At 42.5% G+C, this 21,667-nt stretch overlaps 2 protein-coding genes across 2 annotated transcripts in view; one reads left to right on the top strand and one right to left on the bottom strand.

Moving 5' to 3' along the window:
* Positions 1 to 21,667, bottom strand: part of LOC144517362 (uncharacterized) — a 403,478-nt gene that overhangs the window by 122,402 nt on the left and 259,409 nt on the right. The gene's annotated exons all lie outside the window — the stretch shown is intronic.
* dock3 (dedicator of cytokinesis 3) overlaps positions 1 to 21,667 on the top strand; it is an 89,660-nt gene that overhangs the window by 60,123 nt on the left and 7,870 nt on the right. Inside the window, exons 29-44 of the mRNA XM_078247340.1 lie at positions 3,435 to 3,530; positions 4,229 to 4,289; positions 5,636 to 5,729; positions 7,961 to 8,109; positions 9,287 to 9,373; positions 9,547 to 9,651; positions 11,091 to 11,232; positions 13,054 to 13,220; positions 13,766 to 13,852; positions 14,324 to 14,503; positions 15,766 to 15,849; positions 16,081 to 16,197; positions 18,078 to 18,187; positions 20,834 to 20,912; positions 21,252 to 21,333; positions 21,457 to 21,575. Coding sequence (XP_078103466.1) covers positions 3,435 to 3,530; positions 4,229 to 4,289; positions 5,636 to 5,729; positions 7,961 to 8,109; positions 9,287 to 9,373; positions 9,547 to 9,651; positions 11,091 to 11,232; positions 13,054 to 13,220; positions 13,766 to 13,852; positions 14,324 to 14,503; positions 15,766 to 15,849; positions 16,081 to 16,197; positions 18,078 to 18,187; positions 20,834 to 20,912; positions 21,252 to 21,333; positions 21,457 to 21,575 — 1,759 coding nt within the window. The remainder of the gene's footprint in view (positions 1 to 3,434; positions 3,531 to 4,228; positions 4,290 to 5,635; positions 5,730 to 7,960; positions 8,110 to 9,286; positions 9,374 to 9,546; positions 9,652 to 11,090; positions 11,233 to 13,053; positions 13,221 to 13,765; positions 13,853 to 14,323; positions 14,504 to 15,765; positions 15,850 to 16,080; positions 16,198 to 18,077; positions 18,188 to 20,833; positions 20,913 to 21,251; positions 21,334 to 21,456; positions 21,576 to 21,667) is intronic.

Genomic DNA, 21,667 nt, shown 5'->3' with positions numbered 1-21,667 from the left:
CGTTCGTCCAATCAGGAGCAGCCATCGCGGTTGTAGGAGGGTGGAGCCTGTTTTCTTTGCTTTGTCAGCGGTCTTTGAAGATAAATTGATATCTGCTTGTAACGACACTTCAAGCGTCCAATTCTGGGAAGCTGGGTGTTCTGGCGACTGCTTCACTCATCCTATTTTCCTTAGCCCTCCTGTTGTCCTCGGGTCAAATTTGACCCATTTTCGAAAAGCTTCTATATCAGAAATTTGGATTTTCTTTCAACCAAATTGATTAAAAAAAAGAATGTTGAAAAAAGTGACGAAAATGTCGGAAAAAGATTCAAAAACGTGGGGGAAAAAAAGAAGAAGAAAAGTGGCAAACACTTTGGAAATAGTGACAAAAAAGTGACAAAACGTCAGGAAAAGCTTCAATAAACATCGAGAAAAGTGACAAAAACTACGAAAAAAGTGACAAAAACATCGAAAAAGACGACCAAAACTTTGAAAAAAAAGTTTGTATTTTAAATTTTGACCCAGAAAAACAGAACATTTCCAGGTCGACGGAAGGACAACACAAGGGTTAGTTGCCTTTTTGAGGAGGATTGTGACTCGTATGGTAAACAAGCAATCACGGAGATCCTTCTGTTTTGTTCAAATAATGCAAGATTTATTACGTCAAAAAATGCTCCGTGGTTGACTTTCAACAGAAACTTAAACTTGTACTAATAAATGATCACACTGTGTACGCTATGGTCACTAAACTGTTTTCTGTCCACCTTTGTTACTCAAACAAAAGAACTCCCAGAGCTGTCACCCAGCACCTCCTTATACCTGCGAAGGAGGAGCGGAGGTTGCCCTATTCTAGCAATTATTTTAAAGTGCTCATATTATGCTTTGTGGCTTTTTCCCTTTCCTTTATTGTGTTATATATCTTTTTTTGTGCATGTAATAGGTTTACAAAGTGAAAAAGCCCAAAGTCCCCCCCAAAGGGACTTCCCTCCAGCCTTTACTTCAGAGACAAACGTGGTCACTTTGTAACACACGTTATAATGCTCACCTAGCTGCTAGCATGGCACGCCCTCATACTCTGCTTCTGACTGGCTAGTAGTCCTTACCTAGGTACTGTCAGGGCACGCCCTCATACTCTGCTTCTGACTGGCTAGTAGTCCTTACCTAGGTACTATCAGGGCACACCCTCATACTCTGCTTCTGACTGGCTAGTAGTCCTTACCTAGGTACTGTCAGGGCACGCCCTCATACTCTGCTTCTGACTGGCTAGTAGTCCTTACCTAGGTACTGTCAGGGCACACCCTCATACTCTGCTTCTGACTGGCTAGTAGTCCTTACCTAGGTACTGTCAGGGCACGCCCTCATACTCTGCTTCTGACTGGCTAGTAGTCCTTACCTAGCTACTGAGCATGTGCGACTCCCAACAAAGATGGAACAGAAGTGAGAGGTCTCACTCTGTAGCTAAAACAGAGAGCTCAACACACAGGGTGAAAAGAGGAGCTGCAGCAATGTGCAGTACAACACAAATATGGTGTTTTTTGAAAATCTATTCTGGTACAACCTCTAAATACAATTATGAACCTGAAGATGAGCATAATATGAGCAATTTAACAATTTAGAAATGAAATAGAAAAATAAAGCAAATACAAATCATCTTGTTTGTTTTTACAATGAAATGAATAAATTCCAATAGACTTATTATGGCTCCAGGACTCCAAGCAATCGCTGCCATCAGAAATCAAAATGCCACAGTGGACACAAGCCATGAACCTTTCTGTCTGTCTGCTAACAGAAATTAACCCTCACTTGTTCTGCTCTAACACTGCTGTTGTGTGTTTGCTTTGCTCTTTGCTGCTGGACTAGAACCCAGCTGTTTGGGCCCTACCCCAGGTATGACATCACTTACACACGGGGCGACTTATGGCGCTCATATCTGCCTTCTTATAATCATATAAGTCTGTAAAGAGAATATTACAGGCGTTATGCAACATTACCCCACACAAATTGCAACAGAAACTCTTTCAAAGTGGAAAAAAAGTGGAGCAAGAGTATGGTTAAGAAAACACCTTTGAAAAATACTTTCCACCACTTGGATTTCTTAGGACTTTTTATATGTTATAGACTGTTAAGAGTTAGAAATATTAGACAGATGTTCTGTTGCAATTTGTGGGAGATTCTCCCCTTTTTCCTCACACAATGCTTGTACTAGAAGCTTTTAAACATGTGTTGAAGAGCTGCAACAGACTACACTGAAAAAAAGTGACTTGACAGCCAGAAGATTGTCTTTGTTCAGTCAACCCAGGCAAAGAGACTTTTATCATTCTGAAACTGAAACAAACTCCCTATCACGTCACAGATTTTGGAAAGATTTATCCGTGGATGTTGTTATATGAGTTTTAAAGGTCCCATGGCATGAAAATGTCACTTTATGAGGTTTTTTTTAACATTAATATGAGTTCCCCCAGCCTGCCTATGGCCCCCCAGTAGCTAGAAATGGTGAAAGGTGTAAACCGAGCCCTGGGTATCCTGCTCTGTCTTTGAGAAAATGAAAGCTCAGATGGGCCGATCTGGAATCTTCCCTTTATGACGTCATAAGGGGAAAGGTTACCTCCCCTTTCTCTGCTTTGCCCAACCAGAGAATTTGGCCCACCCATGAGAGAGAGAGAGACATCATGGCTTGCAAACAAGCAAAGCATAGCAGTTGGTCAAGGCCACACCCCCACCCTCCACCTTGCCCCCCCTCTCTCCTCCACAATAGCATTTAAAGCTGCAGACACAGAAATGGCACATCCTAAGGAAAGCTCATTGTGGGACTGGCTCTAGTGGCTGTAATTCTGCACCAAGGCTGGATTTCGGGAAAGAGACTTCAGATACAGTATTAGGGGACCACTAAGGTCTATATAAAAGAGACTTCAGATACAGTATTAGGGGACCACTAAGGCCTATATAAAAGAGACTTCAGATACAGTATTAGGGGACCACTAAGGTCTATATAAAAGAGACTTCAGATACAGTATTAGGGGACCACTAAGGCCTATATAAAAGAGACTTCAGATACAGTATTAGGGGACCACTAAGGCCTATATAAAAGAGACTTCAGATACAGTATTAGGGGACCAGTAAGGCCTATATAAAAGCATCCAAAAAGCAGCATGTCATAGGACCTTTAAAAATGTCTTTCAGTCCTTGATTATAAACAGAACCTCATTCCTCTTGTTAAAACACATATTTGTAAGAATCCAGGGAAACCAGAGTTTAACCTTTCTACACTTTGAGCTAATCTTTGGTCTGGTTATTGCGTACATTTCAGTCGCAGGTTTGGGGCATTTTCTCATGCTGTAAATGACCGCTGTTTTCTCACTTGAGTCGTAGCGTAAGATAATATCTGTGGATCGTCACCAGTTTGTATAAAACCGTATGTTGTTTTAATAATTTTTTTGCCTCTGTTTTCCTTGAAGTCTGTTGGAAAAGATCGAGCAGGAGACGTGGAGAGAGACGGGGATCTCCTTCGTTACCTCCGTCACACGGCTGATGGAGCGACTGCTGGACTACAGGTAACGCACACACACACACACACACACACTCGCACACACACGCACACGTGTGTATGTTTTTGTATTTGTACGTAACTCATTTTCTAGTTTTTGCTATCAGTTATGTAACATTTGGACGTAATTTTGACTAAGATAGAACAATTATTGTTTTGTTAACATTTAAAGGTGCAGTAGGTAAGACTTATAAAACTAACTTTCTGTCATATTTGCTGAAACTGACTCTATGTTCCAGTAGAACTACATGAAGCAGGTCATTTAAAAATAAATCCGGCTCCTCTGACACCACCTACAGCCTGGAGTGCGATTTTCAAAAATCCACATCTCCCTGTTCAGATGCACCAATCAGGGCCGGGGGGGGGTGTCTAACTGCGTGTCAATCACTGCTCATGCGCACACATTCATTCTCCCTTGTGGGGGGAGGGGCTTAGGAGACCGTTTTGGGCTTTAGCTGAAAGGGTGGAGGGACTGAGAAGTTGTCGATGTTAAAGAAATGTGGCTTAGTCCTGGCTCATCGCAATCCTACCTACGGCGCCTTTAACACTTATATCTCCCATGAGGCTTTGACACAGTGACGGTGACTAACGCTGTGTCCGTAAATAGTTCCTCTAGACGCCAGAACACGCTCAAACTAGACAGTTCAACTTGAGCTTCTTTATTGTAAAGTTGTTGTTTATTAAATCGGTCTATCTGCTCTTCAGGGACTGCATGAAGGGAGACGAGACGGAGAACAAGAAGATTGGCTGCACCGTTAACCTCCTGGTAAGATTTAATGTCATGTTGATATATTACTCACAAGCCTTCTGATTTTCTCAGGAGATTGTTAATGTAGTTATAGTTTGCTGTAACAGTAGCAAACCCTTTAGTGTTTAGTTGAAAAAGGAGGTTGTGCTTCAACAATGGGGATTTTTGGCGGAGTGCTAAACCCAAAATCCAATAGGCATGTTCCAAAAAGGGAAGAAAATGTAGCCAGCTCAGGTTCCCAAGTCCAGGAGGACAGAATACTTTAATTTGACTTATTTAATTAGGCTCACATCACAATAAATCACTATTACACGTTTTCGGCACTTGGCCTTTTTCAACGTGCTAAAAAAAAAAATCCAGTTCCATTCAGCGATGGGCAGAGTCACTACAGCTGGGAGTTGGGGCCTAATTATTCTTCAACCAATCAAATCATCCCATCCCAGTGTTCTAAAGATACAGGGAAACACAGGTTATTACACACAGAAACACACACACACACACACACACACACACACACACACACACACACACACACACACACACACACACACACACACACACACACACACACACACACACACACACACACACACACACACACACAGCCACACACACACAGAAACAGAGACACACACTCACACTCACACACACAGCCACACACACAGAGACACACACACACACACACAGAGACACACACTCACACACACAGAGACACACACACACACACACACACACACACACACACAAACACACACACACACACACAGAAACAGAGGCACACACACACACACACACACACACACACACACACACACACACACACACAGACAGAGACACACACACACAGAAACAGAGACACACACTGACACACACACACACACACACACACACACACACAGAGAGACACACACACATAAACAGAGACACACACACAGAAACAGAGACACACACTGACACACACACAGACAGACACACACACACACACACACACACACACAGAAACAGAGACACACACTGACACACACACAGACAGACACACACACACACACACACAGAAACAGAGACACACACACACACACACACACAGAGAGACACACACACACACAGAGACACACACACACACACGTGTGTTTCCCACATAAGCTGCAGCGTTGATGTATTGTGATGTTATCCTAATGAAATGAAAGTGAAATGTTATCCTCCTTAACTTGCGATCCTGAGATGTGCTTCCTTTTCTTGCCTTTTCTGAACATCCCTTCAGTGTTTAGTATCATATATTTATATACTGATATTAATATCAGCTGGCAGGAGATTTAGAAATTGACTTTTGATTGAGAAGTTTGATGTGTTTTGCATCTTCTCAGAATTTCTACAAGTCGGAGATCAACAAGGAGGAGATGTACATCCGCTACATCCACAAGCTGTGTGACATGCATCTACAGGCTGAGAACTACACGGGTACAGCACACACACACACACACACAGACACACACACACACACACACACAGACAGACAGACAGACAGAGACAGACAGACACACACAGACACACAAAAACACACACACAAAAACTCACACACACACACACAAAAACACATGCACGCACACACACAAAAACTCACACACACACAAAAACTCACACAGACACACACACACAAAAACAAACTCACAGACACACACACAAAAACACACACGTATTAGGGGTGTAGTGTAGTGTAGGTCTACATCAATCTGGATCGATATACAGTCAGGTCCATAAATATTGGGACATTGACACAATTCTAATCTTTTTGGCTCTATACACCACCACAATGGAGTTGAAATGAAACGAACAAGATGTGCTTTAACTGCAGACTTTCAGCTTTAATTTGAGGGTATTTACATCCAAATCAGGTGAACGGTGTAGGAATTACAACAGTTTGTATATGTGCCTCCCACTTTTTAAGGGACCAAAAGTAATGGGACAATTGGCTGCTCAGCTGTTCCATGGCCAGGTGTGTGTTATTCCCTCATTATCCCATTTACAAGGAGCAGATAAAAGGTCCAGAGTTCATTTCAAGTGTGCTATTTACATTTGGAATCTGTTGCTGTCAACTCTCAATATGAGATCCAAAGAGCTGTCACTATCAGTGAAGCAAGCCATCATTAGGCTGAAAAAATCTAAACAAACCCATCAGAGAGATAGCAAAAACATTAGATGTGGCCAAATCAACTGTTTGGAACATTCTTAAAAAAGAAAGAACGCACCGGTGAGCTCAGCAACAGCAAAAGACCCTGAAGACCACGGAAAAACAACTGTGGTGGATGACCGAAGAATACTTTCCTGGTGAAGAAAACACCCTTCACAACAGTTGGCCAGATCAAGAACACTCTCCAGGAAGTAGGTGTATGTGTGTCAAAGTCAACAATCAAGAGAGACTTCACCAGAGTGAATACAGAGGGTTCACTACAAGATGTAAACCATTGGTGAGCCTCAAAAAACAGGAAGGCCAGATTAGAGTTTGCCAAACAACATCTAAAAAAGCCTTCACATTTCTGGAACAACATCCTATGGACAGATGAGACAAAGATCAACTTGTACCAGAGTGATGGGAAGAGAAGAGTATGGAGAAGGAAAGGAACTGCTCATGATCCAAAGCATACCACCTCATCAGTGAAGTATGGTGGTGGTAGTGTCATGGCGTGGGCATGTATGGCTGCCAGTGGAACTGCTTCTCTTGTATTTATTGATGATGTGACTGCTGACAAAAGCAGCAGGATGAATTCTGAAGTGTTTTGGGCAATATTATCTGCTCATATTCAGCCAAATGCTTCAGAACTCATTGGACGGCGCTTCACAGTGCAGATGGACAATGACCAAGCATACTGCGAAAGCAACCAAAGAGTTTTTTAAGGGAAAGAAGTGGAATGTTATGCAATGGCCTAGTCAGTCACCTGACCTGAATCCGATTGAGCATGCATTTCACTTGCTGAAGACAAAACTGAAGGGAAAATGCCCCAAGAACAAGCAGGAACTGAAGACAGTTGCAGTAGAGGCCTGGCAGAGCATCACCAGGGATGAAACCCAGCGTCTGGTGATGTCTATGCCTTCCAGACTTCAGGCTGGAATTGAATGCAAAGGATTTGCAACCAAGTATTAAAAAGTGAAAGTTTGATTTATGATTGTTAATCTGTCCCATTACTTTTGGTCCCTTAAAAAGTGGGAGGCACATATACAAACTGTTGTAATTCCTACACCGTTCACCTGATTTGGATGTGAATACCCTCAAATTAAAGCTGAAAGTCTGCAGTTAAAGCACATCTTGTTCGTTTCATTTCAACTCCATTGTGGTGGTGTATAGAGCCAAAAAGATTAGAATTGTGTCGATGTCTCAATATTTATGGACCTGACTGTATATCGATTCAATCCTCAACGATCCGATAATATCGATACCTATCCTTGTCTTTAAGAGTAGTTTATTTTTAATTCAAATGTCTGGAAGAGCTTAGTAATTAAAATGTCAAATCATATTTTAGTTGCTTTTTCTGAATACGAATAAATGTGAAAGCTGATTGTATCGCCTCGTATCGGTCGCAGGCCCCTGAACTGACTCAGATTATTACCGTATCCTGGCAGACTTTGTGATATCAGTAAATATATACAGTATACACACTGTGTGAAAGATGCCTGACTGGCTGGTGCGTCCACAGAGGCTGCGTTCACTCTGCTGCTGTACTGGGAGCTGCTGCACTGGGACCAGCGGCCTCTGAAGGACTTCCTGCATTATCCCGCTCAGACTGAGTGGCATCGCAAGGAGGGGCTCTGCCGCAAAGTCATCCACTACTTCAACAAGGGGAAGGTGAGAGGATGAGGACAACACAGCTGTACACAGACAGCAATGTTACAGATGCACAAGATAGATATACTATACACATTGAGTTCTAATATATGAAATGAGTGACGTGGTGAAGGTGAGATATCAACCTGGGCAGTAAAAGCATCGCGAAAGCAGTGTTTCCCTCAGTGTATTGCAAGCCTGGTGGACCACTTGAAATGTATCCCAACATTAGCCGCCTTCAAAAAAAAATACCAAATTGTGGCTAATTCAGGAACAATATTGCTCTCATATTTAGTTTTTACACTGTGCTCTCTCTGTATACTTTTTTCCTTTTTCCTTTCATTCCATTTTATTTCATCTCTATCTTATTTTTAATAATGCTAATCTGTATTTTTATTTTTGACCAAAAGTCCTACTAGGGACACGTGTCGTGAATTAGCTTCAGCTAAAAACACTATGATACATAACATCAGATGACTACTACATCAGCTTATCTATGCTTTTTGTATCTGTCCCTATCTAAATAAACTTTAATAATAATAAGCCACTGGGAATTATTTGTTAATGTTAAGATGTTTTTTAAAAGTACAGTTTTTTTACAGCTCGGTTGGAAACTATTTTGAAATGTCCAGTTAGATTTTAGCACTGACTTAATGCGAGGCCCTATGGAATCGGTCTTATAGCTTTTTTTCATTCATCAATTTCGCGATTCCGTCCATGATTTATGTTGTCACAGAAACTATTTGGCTCTACATTAACGCTGCCGTCAGTCTGTGACGTTGTTTTTTGGGGAAACCCTGGCAAGAGACCCTCCAGGATATTTTATTGAGTTATTGAAAGAGAGAAGAAAACTGCACTTTAAAATGTCATTCCGTTTTTTAAAAAGGTGCCTTTGGTGTTCAGACCAATGTTCTGCCAATTTCTTTAATAAAATAACGTTTTTAATTCAGTAAGTGCAGGATCTCTCTTGCGCACACACATGTGCACACACACACACACACACACACACACACACACACACACACACACACACACACACACACAGGGGTTCCTAATATATCGAATGAAAAGGTCATGCACAGCTGTTGATTGACTACTTCAACAACGGTTAGGGTAGAGCTCATATTAAAGTGAACATTGTTTTTTTTTGTTGCTTAAAGCCACACTAAAGAAGTGTGTTTCTGTGTGTGTCCACCAGTGTTGGGAGTTTGGCATCCCTCTGTGCAGGGAGCTGGCCTTCCAGTATGAATCACTGTACGACTACCAGAGCCTCAGCTGGATACGGGTAAGCTGCATGACACGTCACAAACTGTGGTTTGTGGTAAATCAGTGACTCACAATCTACAAAACGCAGCAACAGCTAAGATATGGTTACGTAATATCGCTCTCAGTTTGACATGTCCTGAAAACATTAACAACAACGTGAGTTCTGTACTGTGCGCGTGTGCCGGTGTGCAGAAAATGGAGGCTGCGTATTATGACAACATCATGGAGCAGCAGCGTTTGGAGCCGGAGTTCTTCAGGGTTGGATTCTACGGCAGGAAGTTCCCCTTCTTCCTCAGAGTGAGTTCAAACTTTATCTTTTCGATTCGCCGTAGCTTTTTTATAAATGCTCACTAATGCAGGTGTACTGTCTGGAATGTTTTTACTGAAACAGATATAAAAGCCTTAAGCCCATGTCGCGATGCACCGGAGAGCATGCCTGTCTGTGACGAGACAGTGTATCATCTCCATAGCAACAACCCTTTTTACTTCTGTTCTAACTGTCGACTTTTCGGGGGGGGTTTTGTAGCTGGATATCATTTGTAGCATCTTAAAATATGAATGAGGACAGTGATATGAGATGCTTGCTACAGTTTCATTTCTAGTTGTGAAGAAACTGCAAAAACAATGCGTTAGTTCTCTGATTGACTGCTTTGTTTTAACGCCGCTCTCTCTCTTAAAGGAGAATTCTGGCAGATTTTTACCTGAATCTTGATCACTAGATGTCACCGAGTACTGTCGATAGGAGAAAAAAAACGACCATAATCGGTGCTAGCAAACTGGAGTTGCTGCAGCTAATGGCCAGAGCTCCCAGTTAGCTAAAATGCCAGTTGTGGGGGCATGTTCTAAAGAGTGCCTTTGGGCCTCTTAACAGACACAAAATGCAATTAAAATTCCTGAACATGAACTGGGCCCTCACATGACAACAAGATGCGTTTTCATCTCAGACATTGTGAAGAAACCGTTTAAATTCAAAGTTTGTACTGTCACCGATCTCTTTTTCCATCGGTCGCTTCACCGAAAGCCAAGAAGAGTCGATCACGGAGGTCATGCCTTCGCGGCAAAAACTTGAAGTTTATTTCCCCCTCAAAAATAGTTTAGTTGAGCACTGTAGTGGTTATGACCATATCAGTGACTATGTAACTACATGGTAACGGTCCAAATGATGCCTGTGGCTTGCACAGTAATAGCGTTACTGAAGGCTAGCTGTAGTCTCGCGCTGAAGTCCCGTGGGAATTCAGTTGTTGCAGGCAATGGTAAACAGCAGTGTGCAGATTGGAGCGTAGTGTAAGGGCCCTGTTCATGTTGCACAGATAATTGCATTTTGTGTCTACTAAGAGGCAAAAAGGCACTCTTGCGAACATGCCCCCACAACTGGCATTTTAGCTAACTGGGAGCTCTGGCCATTAGCTGCAGCAACTCCAGTTTGCTAGCACCGATTTTGGTCGTTTTTTTTCCTATCGACAGTACTCGGAAATTTCTAACGATCAAGATTCAGGAAAAAATCTGCTGGATTTCTCCTTTAACTTACTCTCGCACTTGTGGGCGCTCATTGAGCCTCCATTAAAAACATTTCGACAGTTTGTTACTGACTTGATCAGCTGCAACTTTTCCTTTCAGCGTTCTAAAACGGTTTCATCGTGTCCTAAATCTTTTGTGTGAATATATAAAGATACTATATTTGCTTTCAATACTTGCATTTGTTTTTTCTGTGTTTTGTTTTAATTCATTCACACCAGAACAAAGAGTTTGTCTGTCGCGGACATGACTACGAAAGGCTAGAGGCCTTCCAGCAAAGGATGCTGGGAGAATTCCCACAGGCCATTGCGATGCAGCACCCCAATCAGCCCGACGAAGCCATTCTGCAGTGTGAAGCACAGTGTATCCTTATGTAGAGTGTTTTTTTGCATCTCTGCAGCAAAATGAATTATTGATTATTATGAGAATTATTCTGGAATATCTCTTAGGGCTCCTGCACACTGGCTGCGTGGCGTGAGCGTGTCAGCTGCGTGGCGCGTCCGTTTTTATTTCGGCTCCCGTGTTAACAGGTTAGAGCTTGCACACTGCCTGCGTGACACGCAGCCGCGCTGAAAATGCATGCATGCTAGAAATATAACCGACGCCTATTTTTCACTCGAAACTCAAGCGTGTTGGAAGCGTTTCCAGGCAAAATAGAATAGGAAAAGACGTTTATATGTCATTTAGACACAAATACATTTAATAAATGACATTTTGATGTTTGAAAGTATTTAATTGGATTCTGATAAAGCAATAACGTGGACTTTATTATCTCAGGAAAGGGAATTGAAATATAAAAAATATATATATCGAAATATGTACAAACACAAAAATGTTGACAAAATGAAGTTGAAGAACACGCTATTATTTCATTTTATCAACATACATATGTACAGACGAGGCTAGCAGCAGCAGTTTCTGGTGTGTAAAGACATAGAAAACGCCACACAGCCGCCGGAGGTGTCAAGTAACAAAGTACAAATACTTTGTTAGAAATTTTGGGTATCTATACTTTACTGGAGTCATTATTTTACAGCAGACTTTTTACTTCTACTCCTTACATTTTCACGCAATGATCTGTACTTTCCACTCCTTACATTTTAAAAATGGCCTCGTTACTCCTATTTCAGTTTGGCTTGTTTTCATTCCGGCTTGTCACAAAAAAACTAAAACCTATCCAGATCAATCGCACCATCCAGAGAGAGTGAATTTGGTTGTGGTTGGATGAGAAGTATAAACATATACTATTCCGACACCCTATTGGTTTGTACGCGATCCAGCGCACCTCCACATGACACAAATCACACACACTCACGGAGAAGACGTACTGTATGTATGTACGAAGAGCGAAATGTTCCAACCAAGCACCGGCAATTTTCTATTTGTCCAGTTTTGTTATCTTACATCCGTTGCCCTCACAGATTCCTGCAGCTAAGCTTGGGTGTACATTTACATTCCAATAAAGGCTATTGATAACATGCCTCTGAAGTTTGACTTTTTGCACCATTACAATACTTATAAGCAACTAGTCATCACATCTTCCACTCCATGAAACACGTTAATAGTCAGTAGTACACATATATGGTCCTTTAATGTATTTGCATTGTGCTAAAATGCGTTCATTTTCAATGGGCATAAATGCGGCTGAAACAGGTGCATCCCACATTTTTCAACATTAACATTTTAATATAACATTATAGTCATTATGGCCTTTAGAAAAATGTTTTTTTGGGGAGGTGGGGTAGTGCACTATAGGCCCCTGTGGCACGGCCTAAGCTTTTGTCCTTAATGGCATTTTTTTCCCCTTACATTACTTTTACTTTTATACTTTAAGTAGTTTTGAAACCAGTACTTTTACACTTTTACTTATACTTCAACTTCTACAGAAGTCGTTTTAAACCCTAGTATCTATACTTCCACCTGAGTAATGAATGTGAATACTTTTGACACCTCTGGCAGCCGCCACGCAGCTGACACGCCACGCTCAAGCCACGCTCACGCCACGCAGCCAGTTTGTAGGAGTCCTTATAAACATCATGACCATACTGTTGTAGGTGTAAACTCTTGTTACTGAGTTAGTTTTTAGGGTCATAAAGTGTACGGTGACCACCAGTCAAACCGGTCTGAGTCTACATGCTCCTTTTGTCCAGTTCTTTCTTTGACCTCCGTCCCTCCTGGGCTCAGACCTGCAGATCTACGCGGTGACTCCGGTGCCGGACAGCGTCAGCGTCCTCCAGATGGACAGAGTCCCCGATCGCATCAAGAGCTTCTACCGGGTCAACAACGTTCGGCGTTTCCGATACGACCGACCCTTCCACAAAGGACCCAAAGACAGAGACAATGAGTTCAAGGTGAGACTGCCTTCATATCATTTTTTTTTTTTATTTGCAGATTTGTCTCCTCTCTGAAAGAATCTTGTTCCACATTTGGATTTCTATCAACTGCTCCAGGATAGACTCTTATAATGTAAACCTTAAAGGTATAATATGCAATGCTTTCCTTAAAAAAAAAAAAATGTACACACTCATAGAAAAGTAATCCCTCTCAATCATCACTTATGACTCACTAGAAGGCGTGTTTGGTGTTTGTATTTTATGTATGAGTGCAGACTTTATGCAGAAGTGCCTTGTGTGCAACCACTGTTTTGCTGTTTACCCAAAGCCTTTATGCCAAGGTGCTGGTATAAATACATCCCCTTTGTTTTTTATTAGAAAATGCTGAACATATTTGTACATATCACAATCTTGAACCCTGTGGTTTCAGGGCACTTTCTTGTGTTGTGTGTTTGTTTTCACTGTTTGGGTCTCATTTCAACAATGTTATCAGGTGAAGCACTTTGTGACCGTGTCTGTAAAAGGTGCTATATCAAATGAACGTATTCAACTCATTATTTCAGAGTCTTTGGATCGAGAGGACGACGCTGATCCTCACTCACCCTCTGCCTGGCATCTCACGCTGGTTCGAGGTGGACAAGAGAGAGCTGGTGAGTGAATGAAACACATCAAAAGATATTTATATATATAAATAGATTCAAAAGATAATCTATAATAATACACACGGGAAACTTTCACTGTAGTCTCTATTAGGGCTGGGCAATAAATCGATATTATATCGATATACATATACACATAGCGTAATACCGTGATATGTGTGTAGTTTACTCCTGGCTTTAAAGGCTGCATTACAGTAAAGTGATTTAGAGACTATTCTAGCTGTTTTATGATATGCCTTTACCCACTTTAGTTTTTATATCCACATTACTGACGATTATTTATCTAAAATCTACTTGTGAAAATATTTTGTGAAAGGACAAATGTCAACCCAACAATATCGTCGCAATATCCACATCGATGTATTTTGTAAAGAGTATCGTGATATCTGATGTTCTCCATACCGCCCAGCTCGCTGATGTTTGTTTATGGTTTCCTTCTCTGTCTCTGCGTCCGTCCCTCAGGTGGAGGTGAGTCCGTTAGAAAACGCCCTCTCCGTGGTGGAGAATAAGAACCAGGAGCTGCGGACCCTCATCGGCCAGTACCAGCACAAGCAGCTGCACGGCAACATCAACCTGCTCAGCATGACGCTGAACGGAGTCATCGATGCCGCCGTGAACGGAGGCATCGCCAGATACCAAGAGGTCAGACAAAAGGCGTCAACGCTAAATATTAAATGTTAAATTCAGGTTGACAGTCTTTTGATAGTAACCGCTGTTGGCACGTTAATGTCTGTTTTTGAAAGTGAAGGATTTTACACACCGGGGACGTTTATACGTGCTATTCAGGGTTTCCCCTCAGTGTATTGCAAGCCTGGTGGCCCACCGGGCCTAAGTCTCTGGGAATTATTTTTTTATGTATTTTAATTATGTTTTTTAAACTACAGTTACAGTAGAGCAGCTTGGTTGGAAACTTAGACGTGGTGATATTTTCAAATCTCCAGCTAACTTTTAGCACTGACTTAACGTAGGGCCCTATGAAATCTGTGTTAAGCTTTTTTAAACTCTCAATTTCGCGATTCCGTCCATGATTCTGTTATCACAGAAACTATGAGGCCCTACCTTAATGCTGCCATCAATCTGTGACAGGCCTGAGCCGGGCCTTCGTAAAAAACAAAAAACACTTAGCAACCTTTCTGGGGGAAACCCTGCTATTAATTTGCACGTTAATATATGTCAGAGTACTTCTAGACAGATCGCGAATATTACGCGGCGATAAAGAAATGCAATATCTTTCTCGGAACGTGGACGGTTTTTCGGAGCTTTTCGCACTGCAAATAAAACATCAACCAATCACGTTGTGGGGCGCCCTGGTAGCTCACCTGGTTGAGCCTGGATGCGCCCCATGTAGAAAGGCTCAGTCCTTACCGCAGCAGATGCGGGTTCAATTCCAACCTGCGGCCCTTTGCTGCATGTCATTCCCCCCCCCCCCCTCTCTCTCTCTCTCCCCTTTCCTGTCAGCTGTCCAGTCGAAAAAAAGGCCTAAAAATCCCCCAAAAATAATCTTTAGTTTACTTATTATGAGGATCATATGAGGAGGCTGCATCTGGGCAGCGTTTGCCAGAGACACTCTTTCCGTTCTTACCTTTCACAATAAAAGCCTTAGACATATAAACTACACTGCAACTGTTTACCAGAGTAAACAACAACACCTCACTTAGAGTTTATGGTAGCTCAATGTTAGCTTTTGGCAAAAACGACAACATTGCCAGTATAAATGGTTTTAATGCGAAATATTCACAGGCGATTCTGTAACATTTTCGTTTATCTTTATGTTCCGAAAAGGCTCAATAAACCCACAGCTTATTATTAATTATATTTGTTAAAGACAGTATTAAAGGTGCATGTCCTCTGTAGTTTGATAATGTTTTAAGTGGTATTGTGTGCCATGATTTCTTTGTCACCAGGCTTTCTTTGATAAGGAGTACATTACGAGCCACCCTGAAGACACAGAGAAAATCACACAGCTCAAAGACCTGATGCAGGAGCAGGTGAGACCTTATCTAACCAACTATATGCTCCACATGTGCGCTCATTTACAAACCTGATTTAAGCGCCAGACAGAAGTTCAGAGGTTCACCACAATCATTATGGAGCATCCTACAGTCACAGAGAGTAACCACGAAAGTAGAACCGGGTTGGGAGTCACAGGAGAGAGTTTTCTGAAAGCTCCGAGCGAGTGAAACGACTAACATCGACTCTCTTTGTTTTCTCCCCCGCAGGTTCACATCCTCGGAGTCGGCCTGGCCATGCACGAGAAGCTGGTGCACCCAGAAATGCGTCCCCTGCACAAGAAGCTGATCGATCAGTTCCAGATGATGCGGAGCAGCCTCTGCCACGTGAGCGCAGCAGAACATTCACACCAGCAGAGTTTTACTTTATTAGATTTGTAAGCTTTTTTTAAGGGGAAACACTACAGGTGAATTAGTCTGTATCTAAGTTTAGAGAGACTACAGGTGAATAGGAAAATATGTGAACTCATATAAATTAACATAAAACTTCCCCAGTTCAGATAATATTTTTTTGTATTAGAAATTTTCTGACAATTTACATATGCAACTGAGGTATTCGCTTATTAAATATGCATTCAGTTGCACATTTGGATAAAGATCCTGTTACATGTTTGTTGACATATTAGGCCACATCCACACGTATCAAAACGATCTCTTCCCCCCCCCCCGCGTCTTCCCTTGCATCGTTTCAAGAAAATGTGCGTCCAAACGGATCCATTTGTAAATGACTCAACACGCTACTTCATATTCCAGGCCTATAGGTGGCGCTGTGTCTGCTAAAAATGAGAAAAACGGAGAAGACCACGAAAATGGCTAGTGCAAGGAAACCAGAATCGTTTGTGTGGAGCAATAGTGAATTGCTGTTGTTGTTGTTATGAGACGTCGTCGCGGGATAAGAGGTCGAAGGCTAGAGGCCGAGGGGTGTGGCGATGACACCGTCGATGCGCAAGTATGCGGCTTCGCCGTCCAAATGAAGACGCGAGGGCGGCGTTTTCGGATTTTTTTCATCCTGGGACCAGGTTTCAAAAAAGTGCGTCTTCAGGCAGTGCGTTTACAGGATTCGTTTGGACGATCGGCCAAAATGATGCAAAACGTGCGTTTATACCAAAAAGCGTTTCCGTGTGGATGGAGATTTTAGATATCTCTTTTTATCACTCCACAAATCAGAAAATTCTTTCAGAAGCCAGTCTATTTTCTACATGTTTTATGAATAAATATATTGTATAAATCATGCTATGAATGACATATGTACGAAGACTTTCTGTAAAAAGCTTCAGAATATGGATAGGAAAGAAAGGGGAACGTTTGGTGTTTGTAGGTTCTGCTGAAGTGGAGACTTTTGGCTAATTGAGTCTGAGAACAAAACTTATTATCAAATATCAGATATATCGCCATCACACTTCACCAGTTGATAAATTACATTAAGACTTTTTCTATATTGTATTACACGTTTTCTGAAATGTTGCTAACTTTTGTTGAATTTAAGACAAATCTACAGACATAAATAGACAAAGTGACGTAAAATAAACACATGAATTCCCACTAGTCTGAAAAAAGACACGTTATGGAAGCAAAATAGCTTAAAAACCTAAAATATTTAAATTATTTTTTTTGCCTCTAGTCCCCACCTAACTGCAGAGCTTAGAGGAGAAAAATAATGAGACGCACACAACTTTTGTAAGCTCACCGTGAGCCGAAATATGATTGGACAAAACTAAACCAATGTTGAGTCCAGAAGAGGGTCTTTCTTTTGGAACCGTGCTGGAAGGGTGGATCATCCCCACAGCGAAGGACGCTAATTAGTAGCTTCTTCAAAGAGAGAGTAATCGGGCTTTCAGCTAAGAGAAGTGTGTAGCTGCTGGGAATCGGAACTGTTTCAACTTTGAACGTTTCACCTCTTCTAGGTCCCATTTAATCCAACAATCCGACATGTGAATGTGTCTGCACAGCACTTGTGTCTTGGATTTATGTGTGATGTAATGTGTGCGCGTGTGGTGGGGGGGGGAGGTAGGGGGTCTTGTGTGAGGTTAATTGAATGTTACCCGGGGTAAATTGCATCTGTAATATGTGCGAGCTTCCCAAGACAGATTTCCCCTGAAGGAGACAATAAAGGGCGTATTCTTGTCTCAATTTTGGCACACGACATGTGGATGAATGCACGTGGCCGGTGTGAATATTCAGAGCAGTGTTTCTATGTGGCATTGCAGGGTCTGCCCGGGTTAGAAAAGGCCGGTTCAGGAGCCAACACTCCCAGAGGGATCCTGGCATCTCACAGCCCCATGAGCCCCGAGAGCTTCAAACTCATGCACCAACACAGGTCAGCAACACACACACACACACACACACACACACACACACACACACACACACACACATATTCACTTCATCCTCAAGTGAGACGTCACGTCCTCATCACACTGTATAGACAACACTAGGACTGCAACTAACGATTAGTTTGTTAGTTTTAGTTCATTTCTTTAGTTAATGTCTTTGTTTAAGGAGTGAATATGATTCAAGGGAGTTAATGTGTCTCTGTGACAGTAGATACTGTGCGTTATTGTTTTAGTTTGATTTCTATTTTAAACTAGCCTGGCGTGGTCATACTCAGATTCTAGTCAGAATATGAGTCTGATGCTGCTCCATTGGGCTGTGATTGTGTGGCGAGTTCAACCCAACCATGAAAGAAAATGCCTCTGCACTCAATTGGATAGACCTACAACCAATCAGAGCAACGGACTATGTGACGTATGTTGAGCGACGCATAGTTGTCAACAGAAATCAACTGCTAGCTACCGCTGATGTTAGCTACTAGCCGATAGCCCCGGCAGTTTGGAAAACGCTAATGACGTTACATCCACGTTACAGGCTTTACAGCATACATACATCCCTCGGATGTATCATAAGATAATACCATGGATGTATTAATAGAATACATGGTGAATTACAACCATTAGCTATATCCATTATTACAGCTACAGGACCTCGGGAGAACAGTCATATGAGCATAGGCAGTGCAGGGCAAGGTGGGCGGGCGCAGTCCCGCAGGTCTGCTCGCATTTATGATGCACGTTCATCATGCCTAGTTTAATAACTCTGGATTAGTGTAAGTTAAAAATGTTTAAAACATGACGTTTTAAACAAGGACCCTTTAAGTGTTTGGGCTGGTAAGTTGATGTACCCCAAAAAATTATCCGCTGAAATATAGAAGTTTCTTTTTCGCCATGCAAAGTCTATGGGAAAAGTCTTTCTGGGCCAGAGCGGTGCAGTTCCACCGTTAACCACTAAGCCCATGGTGGCTTTAAGACCGTCGTTTTAAGGGCCGTCTTTGTTGTAAACAAATTCAACCCGGGCTCTCTTTGGTGACGTGGTTGATTACGTTACTGTTGATCATCTGTCCATCATCGTATAAAGCCCGCCCTGACAATTTGATTGGTCCCAACAGCTCTGGTTCGAGCATAGTTGCTCCACAACGGATCAAGTCCAGACCGAACTTCCCGACCTCAAATGTTGTGGGCGGGGCTAAGTTCGGCATCCAGGCTATTTTTAAATGGCACTGAGTCTGTGCTGTCGTCTGTCAGGTTTATTGCATTTTAATGAACGATAGCAAGTTTATTCAGTGACTGGCTTTCATACATTTCTTTGCGCATGTTTCCTCTTGCTGTCTGGAGAGTGAATCAACCCGAGATGTTATGACCTAGGACTGCAACTAAGGATTATTTTCATTGTTGATTAATCCGTCGATTATTTTCTGGATTAATCAATAAATTGTTTGGTCTTTAAAATGTCAGAAAATGGTGAAAAATGTGGATCAGTGTTTCCCAAAAAGCCCAAGATGACGTCCTCTAATGTCTTGTTTTGTCCACAACTGAAAGATATGAAGTTGACTGTCACAGAGGAGAGAAGAAACTAGAACATATCACATTTAACAAGCTGGAATCACACAAGTTTTTTTTTCTTAAAGAATTACTTAAACTGATTAATCTATTATCCAAACAGTTGGCGAATCATTTAATAGTTGACAACTAATCGATTCAGCTTCGCAGCTCTAGTCAACACACACAGCTTCTCACCGTCCGCTCCATCTTTCTTCACAAGCTCACCACTGATTTCATCTGCTGTGTCTCTCGTCAACGATCTTCGCTAATTTCCTCACTGCATCTGTGTTTGTTCTACGGTCCGCTGCACACATCACACTTTCTGACATTCTACCATTGTCCTTTTCTCTCTCTCTCTCTCTTTGTCGTTTTCTCTCTTTCTTTCTTTCTTTTCGTCTTCCTCTCCCATCATACCACCCCATATCTTGCTTCTTGCATGATCTTGGCTGCAAACTCCTGCATCGCTCTCATCCCACCAAAATACTACATGCATGTTTGGGTTGTTGTTTCGGTTGTACTATGCATGGCTCCTCGCTCTGTCCTTTTTTTCCTCTCCTCCCTGTGTTTCTACCCCTTCTCTCTCTCCCCCCTACCCTCCTTATCTTCTCCCTTCATCCCTCTCCTTCTATGCTCCTCTTTCTTCCCACCGTCCCTCCTTGATTCCCTCCTTGATTCCCTCCTTGGTCCCCTCTTTGGTTCCCTCTTTGGTCACCTCCTTGATTCCCTCCTTGGTTCCCTCCTTGGTTCCCTCTTTGGTTCCCTCCTTTGGTTCCCTCTTTGGTTCCCTCTTTGGTCCCCTCTTTGGTTCCCTCTTTGGTCCCCTCATTTGGTTCCCTCCTTGGTTCCCCTCATTGGTTCCCTCTTTGGTCCCCTCATTGGTTCCCTCCTTGGTTCCCTCTTTGTTTCCCTCTTTGGTCCCCTCCTTGGTTCCCTCTTTGGTTCCCTCCTTGGTTCCCTCTTTGGTTCCCTCCTTGGTTCCCTCTTTGGTCCCCTCCTTGGTTCCCTCTTTGGTTCCCTCCTCCCAGTGCCATAGCTGTTTTGACTCCGGTGCGCAACTCCTCCTCCTCTCTCTCCTCTCACAACTCCAGCGAGACAGGCGTTGGCAGCCTGCTGATCCTGGCTGACGGCATGGTGGTGGAGCATCCCGAGGACTTCTACCGCATGCAGGTCAGTGGCTCCCTGCGCTGTCGGGGTCAATGAAAGAGATGAAATAACACCACTGATCCACAGAGAGAACATTCTCATGGAACAGCAGCACAACGATGGTTTAAAGAGGAAGAAAACTGAAAAAACAGCTTTAGCAAGCTATTTAGCTAACGATTATTTTCGATTCATTTCTGGATAAATCGATTGGTTGTTTGGTCTATTAAATGTCAGAAAATTGTAAAAAAAAAAATGTCGATCAGTGTTTTCCCAAAGCCCTAAGCTGCGCTCAGTATTGTATTGTGTAAAGTCAATTTACTTATTACTACTTATTTACTTGCTGTCACTACTTTCTCCCTGAAGGCGAGCCCCTCCTCCTCCAGCCTAAGCTCCACCCACTCCGCACCCTCTCAGATGATTAACTCCGCCCCCTCCACCATCAGAGGTGAGCGGCTCAGATTCAGTACGGTTCACATTCAGGGGTCGCAGGAGACTAACGGAGAATTTATTTTTTAAACACATGCATACACATTTGTTCATATCGTATCTCCTGTCTGTCTGTCTGCAGTTGGCTCTCCTTCTCTGCCAGGCAAATACAGACACAACAGAGAGATGCTGATGCTGCTGCCGCCACACAGAGAGAGACCGAGCAGCGCCATGTACACCAACATCACTGAGAATGGACAGGTACGGAGGGCTGGGAGTGACTTTCTATTCACGTTTTGAACCTGTATTTATCTGTACTCCATCTCTCTTTATATCCCTCTGTGCCAGCCGGT

Source organism: Sander vitreus, chromosome 4, assembly GCF_031162955.1.
Source record: "Sander vitreus isolate 19-12246 chromosome 4, sanVit1, whole genome shotgun sequence".
NCBI lineage: Eukaryota > Metazoa > Chordata > Actinopteri > Perciformes > Percidae > Sander > Sander vitreus.
This window is presented reverse-complemented; position numbering and strand designations above follow the sequence as displayed.